This window comes from Eimeria necatrix, genomic scaffold (assembly GCF_000499385.1).
Source record: "Eimeria necatrix Houghton genomic scaffold, Enh_scaff456, whole genome shotgun sequence".
Classification (NCBI taxonomy): domain Eukaryota; phylum Apicomplexa; class Conoidasida; order Eucoccidiorida; family Eimeriidae; genus Eimeria; species Eimeria necatrix.
In genome coordinates this window covers 17,501-27,696 of record NW_013654341.1, presented here as the reverse complement: position 1 = coordinate 27,696, position 10,196 = coordinate 17,501, and the positions used below count along the sequence as shown (strand labels likewise).

Here is a 10,196-nt window from a genome sequence, read left to right as displayed (position 1 = left end):
TGCTGCTGCTGCTGCTGCTGCTGCTGCTGCTGCTGCTGCTGCTGCTGCTGCTGCTGCTGCTGCTGCTGCTGCTGCTGCAGGAAGGGGCGGGAGGACTACATGCAGTACGAGCGGGGCAGCAGCTACACAATATACCGGATGGAGTTTGCTGCATGCGTTCGGGGGGCCCCCTTTGCTGAACTTGCAAGGGCCCTTTTTGTGAATTATGAAGTTTATTTAATTGGATTAGTTTCGATGAGCAACAGAGTGGCATTAAACCCTGCGCAGTACACGGTGGGTGCGGAGCTGCTGCATGCGCGGGCTCCCGCTGCTGCTGCTGCTGCTGCTGCTGCTGCTGACCCCGGAAACCCCGCTGCAGCAGCAGCAGCAGCAGCAGCAGCAGACCAACAAACCTACGCCGGCATTGTCTTGGCCCCCAATCTCGAAGTTGTTGCTCGATTAGCTTCCGCCAAAGAAATCGGCACTCGCAGGAGACACAAGAGACAGTTCGGAACGGACAGCCAACAAAGCAGTCCGTGCTGCTGCTGCTGCTGCTGCTGCTGCTGCTGCTGCTGCTGCTGCAGATGCTGCGTCGCTGTGGCTGCTCCTTCTGCTGCTACTGCTGCTTCTTCAGCTGCTACTGCTGCTTCTTCTGCTGCTACTTCTGCTTCTTTTGCTGTTGCTGCTTCTTTTGCTGCTGCTGTTGCTGCTTCTTTTGCTGCTGCTGCTGCTGCTGAGCTCTGCTTGCTGCTGCAGCGGCGGTGCATTCTGTTGTTGCTGCTGGTGCTTGCGTGGAGGCCCTGAGTCCATTTGAAGAGAAGATTTATTTTTGAATTAAAAGTGTTATTTATTTTTGAATTAAATGTTATTTATTTTTGAATTTAAAATGTTTTTTATTTTTGGATTTAAAATATGTTTCAAGTGCTTCTTTTGCCTCCTCTTCCTTCGTTTGCTGTGCGCCGAAGCGCTCGCTCACAACAAACAGTTGAAATACCAAAACAATTAATTAATTATTTACACATTTATTATTTATAATTAATTAATTAATTAATTAATTAATTAATTAATTAATTAATTAATAAGAGAGTTTTGCTGCTGCGGTTTTGCTGCAGGCGCGTACGGAGCCCCGCTGGGCCTGAAGCTGCACCCGTTGAAGGAAAGTCCTTCTCTGCACTCGATGGAGGAAGCCGTAAGCGCTTCTGCTGCTTCCCACCCCTCCGACGCAGCAGCAGCAGCAGCAGCAGCAGCAGCAGCAGCAGCAGCAGGTGCTTGTTCCCGAGTGCCCTTTCGCAGCGCGGCGCCTGCGGCTTGCTGCGGCGGCTCGCCGCCTTTCCGGGACTTCCGGAGCCGCAGCAGCAGCAGCAGCAGCAGCAGCAGCAGCCTGGCGGCGCCCCCCTGCTGCGGGGGGCCCCCCCCCGCTGCAGCGCAGCAGCAGCTGGGGGGCCTCACAGCAGTGCTCTCGCTGGCGGAGGCGCAGCAGCAAGTCTACGAGGCCCCGGGGGCCCCCCTTGTCCTCGTCTGTGGCTGGCCAAGGGGCCTCCGGATCTTCCTGCATGCGCTGCTGCAGAATGGACCCCGCAACGTCCTGGTCCTGAGTCCCCACAGCCCGACCACTGTTGGACCACTGGACCTCGCGGGCTTCGCGGGCTGCTGCGCCTACGTCTGCGGCTCGGGGCTCTCCATGACGGACTTGCTGCGGGCTGGGGCGCTGCAGGCAGCAGCAGTGGCTGTCTTCTCCTGCCCCCACGTGTCTTGGAAGTTGGACTGCAGCAGCAGCAAACTGGACACTCAGGCGATCTTGGTTCGCCGGACTTTGTTGGCTCTGTACAAGCGGGGGGGCCCGCTGCCGCCGCCGCAGGGGGGGCTGCTGCTGCCCCCCGCGCTGCTGCGCAGGAAGCAGCCTGCTGCTGCTGCTGCTGCTGCTGCTGCTGCTGCGGCGGCGGCGGCCGACAGACACGCCGCCGCCGCGGCGCGCGAACGCGCAGCAGCAGCGGCCGCCAACTGCAACTGCGGCCAACACGCACATGCGCCCGCCGCGGACCAACAGCAGCAGCAGCAGCAGCAGCAGCAGCAGCAGCAGCACGCGGCAGCGGCGGGCCAGCGCTGGGCGCCAGAAACGGCAAGTGCGGACCCGCAGCAGCAGCAGCAGCAGCAGCAGCAGCAGCGCGCAACGGGGCTCGAAGACCCCCTCGGGAGACAGGAACCCGCCGCCGCAGCAGCCGCCGCGATGGACAACTTCTTCCACCAACAGCAGCAGCAGCAGCAACATGGGAGCCCGCAGAGCTGTTTTGCTGTCTTACAACCGCTTGTGGCTCTTGCTGCTGCTGCTGCTGCTGCTGCTGCTGCGGGTCCTCGTTCTGCTGCTACTGCTGCCGCTGCTGCTGCCTCTGTCGGCTTGTCGCGGCTCCCCTTCCATTCCTGCTGCTGCTGCTGCTGCTGCTGCCGCCGCCGCTGCTGCTGCCACCGCCGCTGTTGCTGCTGCCACCGCTGCTGCTGCTGCTGTTGCTGCTGCTGCTGCTGCAGTCGAATCTGCTGCAGTACTGCGACTTCACCTTGGCGGAGGCGCCTGAGTATGACTCCAGCAGCTACGCGCGGCCGGTGTGGCTGAGGTGAGCAGCAACAAATAAATAAACAAATAAAATTAAATAAATAAATGAACAAATAAAATTAAATAAATAAATAAATAAATAAATAAATAAATAAATAAAATAAAATAAAATAAAAAAATAAATAAATAAATAAATAAAAGTGCAAATGGTGGAGAGGAAAGTAAGGAAGCAAGTGCGGAAAAAGATGAACTTATATAAAAATTAAAAAGACAAAGAATTTATGGAGAAGCAAAGAAAGACAGCAGCTAAATATAAATCAGACAAATTTAAAATAAATTAAAATGACAGAAATAAACTAAATACACTCTCAAGAAGGTCTGCTGCTGCTGCTGCTGCTGCTGCCGGAGTGCTGCTGCTGCATGCCGCTTGCTGCTGCTGCATGCCACTTGCTGCTGCTTCAGTCCGCTTGCTGCTGCTTCTGCCCGCTTGCTGCTGCTGGGGCCACTTGCTGGGTTTGCTGCGGTCTGCAGCTGGCTGCTTTGCTGCTGCTTCTTCTGCTGCTTCTCTGCTGCTGCTGCGCTGCTTCTTCTGCTGCTTCTCTGCTGCTGCTGCGCTGCTTCTTCTGTTGCTTCTCTGCTGCTGCTGCGCTGCTTCTTCTGTTGCTTCTCTGCTGCTGCTGCACTGCCTCTTCTCCTGCGTCGCCTCTGCAGAAGCAGCTGCGCTGCTTCTTCCGCGGCTTCGGCGCCGCTGCTGCTGCGCTGCTGCTGCGCTGCTGCTGCTGTGCTGCTGCAGCGCGGCCGTGCTGCTGCTGTTTGCTGCTGCTGCTTCCTCAGGTCTCTCTTTTTTGCTTCTGGCTACGCCTGTGTGGAGGAAATGTTTTATGGGGCTGTGGCGCATGCACTGCCCGTCAGCAAATACTCAGTTGAAGTCGGGGTTATTAACAACCTTGTCCAGGTCTGCTGCTGCTGCTGCTGCTGCTGCTGCTGCAGTTATTGTTGCTGCTGGTGCTTTTAAAGGGGGAGTCTTGTTGCCTTCCAATTGCTTGAAGTTTTCACTTTTCCGTCAGTAGTTGCAGCTGCTGCTGCTGCTGCCACGATTGCTGAGTTGGAGTTGCAGCAGTGGAACTACTTCTGTTGCTTTTGCTGCTACTGCTGCTGCTGCTGCTGCTGCTGCTGCTGCTGCTGCTGCTGCTGCTGCTGCTTCTTTAGGCCCGCCCTTCAGCGCGCGGGGGCTCGGCTGTTCCTCTTTGTTTGGAGAGCATTCCGCCGATGTTCTTTGGGAGCTCCTTTAGGAGACTTTTTGAGGTATTGTGATTGCTGCTGCTGCTTTTGCTGCTGCTGCTGTTGCTGCTGCTGCTGTTGCTGCTGCTGCTGCTGCGGCAACGCACGCTGCGTGGAAGACACTTCGCAAAGCTTTGCGGTGTCCGAGAGTTCTTTTGCAGTTTTTTTATCCCCCCACACTGGTGTTGCTGCTGCTGCTGCTGTTGCTGCTGCCGCTGCTGCTGCAGCATTTGCTGACCATGGAGAAAAAGATTGCAGTTGGGGTGTACAGACAGCTCACCAGTTCGCCCCAGCTGGAGCTGCAGGACCAGCCCTTAGCCATAGTCATATCTTGCCCCAGCAGGGACCTCAAGCTTTGCCCCACAGATCAGGCAAGCTTCAGTTTGCTGCTGCTGCAGCAACAGCAGCAGCAGCAGCAGCCGCTGCTGCTGCTCGTCGTGCTGCGCCGCGGTTTCCTGCACCAGCAGCAACTCCTGCGGTTTCCGCAACATCGCTGCAGCAGCTGCTGCAGCAGCTGCTGCAGCAGCTGCTGCAGCAGCTGCTGCAGCTGCAAGTGCGCATTTAGGTGCAGGCGGCAGCAGCGCCTTGCTGAGGCCCAGTGCTGCTGCTGCACTTACACTGTCCCTGCTGCTGCTGCTGCTGCTGCTGCTGTTGCGGTTTAGGTGTACGTTATCACTCAAGGCTTGCCTAGTGAATGGATGCCCTAGACCATTAGCTGCAGCAACGCAGCAGCAGCAGCAGCTGCTGCTGCTGCTGTTGGGGTGCTGCGAGAGCAGCAGCCTGCAGCTTCGGGCCTGCTGGTGGGAAGAAAGTAAACTGCTGCTGCTGCTGCTGCTGTTTAAGCAGCAGCTGCAGATTGTGTTGCTTATGCCGGTCAGGCAGCAACGGCGTTTGCTGCAGCTGCTGCTGCCTTCTTATACGCACTGCAGCAGCAGCAGCAGCAAGTTTGGCTGCTCCTTCCAAGGGCCTCCTTGGGTTCCCCAGTGGTGCGGGGCTTTTGGGGCAGTTTTTTCTTTGTAGTGTGTTTCAGCAGCAGCAGCAGCTGCTGCTGCTGCTGCTGTTGCTGCTGCTGCTGCTGCGCAGTGTGCGCTAGGGAGCTTTTGCTGCGGAGCGTTTGCCCCTGGAGGCTTTGCTTCTGCGTCCACGAAACAAATGGAGTTTTCTGCTGCTGCTGCAGCAGGGAGGCAGCAGCAACAAATGGGAGCCGCAGTTTTTCTGCTGCTGCTGCAGCAGGGAGGCAGCAGCAACAAATGGGAGCCGCAGCAGCAAGCCTGTAGCTTGTTCTATTAGATTAACTAACTGCACCTGTCCATTGACTTAGCCAAAAACTTACAGTGAAGCGCGTGAATTTGCATGCGCTGAGCACTTGCAAATGTTTGAAAATTCAAATAAACCAATATATTACTGGGTCAATGGGCCTCTCGCGTCCGCATGCAGCAGCAGCAGCAGCAGCAGCAGTGGCAGCAGCAGCAGCAGCAGCAGTGGCAGCAGCAGCAGCAGCAAGAGGAGTCACCTAGCTGCGTAGATTAGGCCGCAAGTGCGGGAGTACAGACACTCCGGAGTGGACATTTGTGGGCACTTTTGAATGTAAATGGACTCCAAAACTATTTAAAAAGAAGAAAGCATGTAAATATATTTATTTTATTCAACTTTTGAGGAAAACACACTTTGATTGGGTCTTTTATAGTGATGGAGTCTGAAAGACTGCTCCCCTTACGAGCACATGCGCATGCAAACTTATCATTTATGTTTTGTTTAATTGTATTTACAATTCATTTACATTTATGTCTAAAAATATATTTAAATTATTTTGTTTTTTGTTTAATTGTGTTTATATTTCATTCAAGTTGAGTTTATGTTTGAACCTGGAGTGTGCTTGAAATTCGAGTGTACGTACACCTGAACGGCATCTCGCGCGAGCGCTCGCATGCAGCCAATCGGCTCAATTCGGAATTAAATGCAAATTAAAATATATTTTAAAACATTTAAATTAAATACAAATCAAAATTTATTTTAAAACTTTCCGTTTTCTCTTTTTATGGCAGCATGCAAAGCCCCGGATGAAAACAAACTCCAAAAGTGAACAAATCAATTTAGGCGAAGACGCAGCAGCTGCATGCGCTGCATGCAATTAAATGTTTAAATCTTTATCTAAAAGTGTTTTTAAAATAAAATAAATTATGTTTTGGAATTAATGTTTCAAAATATTCATTTGCTGCCTTTAACCATGAAAAGGAGGCCCCACAAGGGAGCAGCAACAGTTCATATTTACTTTTATATTCATATTTATTTACTTTTACGTTTATGATTATCATTTTTTTAATTTTTATTTTCTTTTTATATATTTATAAAATGGAATTTTGTTTTATTTATTCTGTAGATTACAGAGCTTCCGGTGTACATGCAGCATGGAAAGTAAGTTATAGTCCGTGCTGCAGCAGCAGAGCCTGCTACCACTTTTGCTGCTGCTGCTGCTGCTGCTGTTGCTGCTCCCGCTTACTGTCTTTGTGCTGCTGTTGCTGCTTTCGCTGCTTCTGATGCTGCTGCTTCTGATGCTGCTGCAGCTGGTAATGGAGCACTATAAATGCTTCTATTTACTTGCTGCTGATACTTCTGGTGCAGCTGCTGCAGATGCTGCCGCTGCTGCTGCTGCGTCTGCCTACGCTGCTGCTGCTGCCTACGCTGCTGCTACACCTGCGTTGCTTCAGCTGCTGCTGCTGTGCTTGCTGCTGCTGTTACTGCTGCTGCTACCCGGCCTCTTACTACCACAGGAAACGCGGCTGCTGCTGTTTTTTTTGTTGCTGCTGCTGCTGCTCGTGTTGCTGCTGCTGCTGCTGCTGCACCTGCCAGTCCGAGTTAGTATAGTGGCTAGTATTTCCGCCTGTCACGCGGAAGACCCGGGTTCAATTCCCGGACTCGGAGCTTTTTGAGATTTTAAAAGAGGAATTAAAACAATACTTTTTATTTTTTTAATTATTTTTTATTTTATTTATTAATATTTATTCCTTTTTGTTTATTTCATTTCAAAAGTGTCGCTGCATGCATGCCTTTTGAACGTTCATGTTTCTCCAGCTGTCTGTACACCCGAGGATGCGCCACTCTGTACGTCTCTTTGAATAAATTAGTTTATTTTTTTAAATTAAAATAATTAAATATTTATTTTTATTTATTTTATTTGGTGGTGATATTCTTTTTTCTCTTCATTGGGGCCTCCTTTGCTCCTTTGACTCGCTTAGAAGGCTGAGTTGGTTTGCAAGTTAGGAAAAAATGATTTTTTTTAATTTATTTTTTTTAATTTAATTATTTTAGATGCAGATCTTCATCTCAGAAAGTTTCAAGTGTACAGACATGCTGGCTTGCGTCGGGTAATATGTGAAAATGTCGTTTTGGAAACATCTTTCTGCTGCTGCTGCTCTTCGTGCTGCTGCTGATGACGCTGCTGCTTTTGCTGCTGCTGCTGCTGCTGCTGCTGCTGCAGGTGTAGCAACGGTTGTTCTGATGCAGCCGCTGTTGCTCTTGCAGCTGCTCAAGCCTGCTGCTGCTTCGTCTGGCAGTGCACACGGAAGCTGCTGCAGTTGCTGAAACTGCTGCTGCTGCTGCTGCTGCTGCTGCTGCTTTGCTTTTCCTGTTGCTGTTGCTGCTGCTGCAGTTCCTGCCAGTCCGAGTTAGTATAGTGGCTAGTATTTCCGCCTGTCACGCGGAAGACCCGGGTTCAATTCCCGGACTCGGAGTTTATTGACACAAGAACTTATTTGCTTTTCCATTTTCATATTTTAAAACTATTTTGTTGAAAGTGACACTTCTGTTTGCTTTCATATATCGCCTCTTAGCCAACGTCAGCAGCGCGTACCTCCTGCTGCTGCTGCTGCTGCTGCTGCTGCGGCTGCTGCTGCTGGACTTACAGACCTTGCAGCTGCAGCAGGAGCTGGTGCTGCTGCAGACCTTGCAACAGCCCTTGCAGCTGCAGCAGCAGCAGCAGCAGCAGCTGCTGCTGCTGCTATATTTTTGCTCGCAAATTCATTTATTGTTGCTCCCCATTCTGAGGAATGGGTGAAGCAGCAAAAGCATTTGGTGGAAATCGTATTTAGAAGTATATTTACGCATTTGTACTTTTTCCGGTAAATATAAATAAATTAATCAATTAATCAACGTAAATAAATTGATTAATTAATATAAATAAAGAAATTATTTAATTAAAATAAAATAGATATAGACACCAGATGTGCAGATAATTATATTCAAATGTGCATTTAGATGCGCTTTTCGCTTCTATTTACAAGTCAGTTTGTTTGAAATTATTTTTATATATTTAGAGAGAAAGAAAAGAAGAAAGTACTTTCATTTATACAAATAAACAAAAACAATTTGCTGCTGCTAGCGGCAGATGGAGAGGCAGCTTGAGGTGTATGTACACCTGAAACTGCTGTTGTTTAGTTTTTTCGGAGATTTTTTCGACGAATTTTCAGCAGCAAATAAATCCCTTTTTGTTGCTTTTCTGCTGCATGCAAATGTACCATTTGTGGGCTTAATGGTCTTCAAGTTTATTTAAAAGTTTATGCGCAAGCAGACAAACAAAGTGCATGCAAATTGCAGAAAGCTCAGAGAGCAACAGTGCATTTAAATTCATTTAAATGCATTTGAAATAAATAAATTCAAAGGCATTTAAATTCATTTAATGAATTTAAATTCATTTAAGTGAATTAAAATGAATTTGATTGAATTTAAATTCATTGAAGTCCACGTTTATGTTCCCATTCAGGTGTATGTACACAGCGTGTTCTTTTCAGTCAAATATGATTCTGAAGAAGTTTCCGCAATTTTGCCCATTTATATTTGCATGCATCTTCTCAAAAGTGCAATTTTATGGATTTAAAAGCTAAATAAGATATATCTATTTACATTTAATTAAATACTTGTGGCCAAAATGGTTTAGTTTGAAGGGGATTGAGCGCTGAAAGAAATTTAAAGTTAAAAACAGTATTTAAATGAAAAATAATAAAAGGCCTTTTGCGGAGAAGGCGAATGCATGCATGCACTGTTTATACACCCCAACTTAGGTTCACACAAACACTCGAGAGAGAAATTTGCATCTTGCAAAGATGGAACCCCTTTTTAGGGTTTAACGTCTAGGGTTTAGGGTTCGAGACTTAGGGTTTATGGTTTAGGGGTTATGGTCTAGGGTTTAGGGTTTACGTTTTAGGCCATAGGTTTAGGGGTTATGGTTTAGGGTTTAGGGTTTACGTTTTAGGCCATAGGTCTTGTGGTTTAGGCCTCAGGGTTTACTACTGAAGGATTAGGGTTTAGGGTTTAGAGTTAGGGGTTTAGGGCTGAGGGCTTAACCTTTAGTGTTAGAGGTTTAGGCTTCAGGGTTTAGGATTTAGGGCTTAGGGTTTGGGGTTTAGGGTTTAGGATTTAGGGTTTAGGGTTTGGGGTTTAGGGTTTAGGTGTGCGCTGGTTGCGTACGCAATGAAAACACCCACACCTTCTGTTGCTTTGAAGTAATAAAGGAGTTCGGGTTTAGGGTTTACGGTTATAGGATTTAGGGTTTAGGGTTTAGGGTTTAGGGTTCATGGTTCAGTTTATAGGGTTTAGGGTTTAGGGCTCAGCTTTGGAACGGGCTGCGTCTCAACAGGGAGTGTTTGGCTGAGTTTAGGGTTTAGGGTTTAGGGTTTGGGGATGGGGTCTAGGGTTTGAGAATAGGGTTTAGGGTTTGCAGCGCCTTCTGTTGCTGCTGCTGCATTTCTTAAAGCCTCAAGGGCCAGGACACTGAAGTGTTTGCTTCGTGCAGACACTGCGTAAACCCTAAACCCTCAACCCTAAACCCTAAACCCTAAACCCTAGTGTGCCAGCCCCGGGTTTGAACTATTTTGTGGCGAATTAAAGCAAAAATAGAGTTAATTTAAAAGTAAAAGCAACAAAAAAAGTAAATTTAATCAGGGCTTTCGAGAGTAGCCCCAGGGTCACCTGGGTGACCACTGGCCACCTAAACCCTAAACCCTAAACCCTAAACCCTCGGCTGGGAGTCCAAACTCCAAACCCTGACCCTCAAACCTGCAACTTAGCTACAAAACGTGAATTAAAATACAAATAGAAAAAAAATATTGTGGAAGAAAAGCACAAAAGCAAGCAGCAGCAGCAGCTGGAGCAGCAGCAGCAGCAGCTGCTGCTGCTGCAGCAGCCGCAGCAGCAGCAGCACGCGACCACCCTCGCCACCGAGCAGCAGCAGCAACAGCAGCAGCAGCAAAGACAACAGCAGCAACAGAAAAGACTTCTGACTCGAACGAAAGCTTTCTCAAACGCGATCCGTTTGCTCTCTTTTCGGTGAGAAGCCACTAACTCCGCTTTTTACGACGTAGGGTTTAGGGTTTAGGGTTTAGGGTTTAGGGTT

General features: G+C 48.9%; 3 protein-coding genes across 3 annotated transcripts; 2 read left to right on the top strand and 1 right to left on the bottom strand.

The window, feature by feature from the left end:
• Nucleotides 1-392: 392 nt before the first annotated feature.
• Nucleotides 393-746, bottom strand: ENH_00055580 (hypothetical protein; the record flags this gene model as incomplete). Its single annotated transcript, XM_013581596.1, has 1 exon — nucleotides 393-746. The coding sequence occupies one exon, from the start codon at nucleotides 744-746 to the stop codon at nucleotides 393-395; it is 354 nt and encodes a 117-aa protein (XP_013437050.1).
• A 410-nt stretch (nucleotides 747-1,156) lies between these two features.
• ENH_00055570 (hypothetical protein, conserved) lies at nucleotides 1,157-2,592 on the top strand (the record flags this gene model as incomplete). Its single annotated transcript, XM_013581595.1, has 2 exons — nucleotides 1,157-2,368; nucleotides 2,503-2,592. 2 exons carry the CDS (start codon nucleotides 1,157-1,159, stop codon nucleotides 2,590-2,592), a joined length of 1,302 nt encoding a protein of 433 aa, XP_013437049.1.
• An 809-nt stretch (nucleotides 2,593-3,401) lies between these two features.
• Nucleotides 3,402-4,828, top strand: ENH_00055560 (hypothetical protein, conserved; the record flags this gene model as incomplete). The annotated part of the gene is made up of 4 exons (XM_013581594.1): nucleotides 3,402-3,482; nucleotides 3,735-3,830; nucleotides 4,036-4,179; nucleotides 4,469-4,828. The coding sequence occupies 4 exons, from the start codon at nucleotides 3,402-3,404 to the stop codon at nucleotides 4,826-4,828; spliced, it is 681 nt and encodes a 226-aa protein (XP_013437048.1).
• Between the last annotated feature and the right edge of the window lie 5,368 nt (nucleotides 4,829-10,196).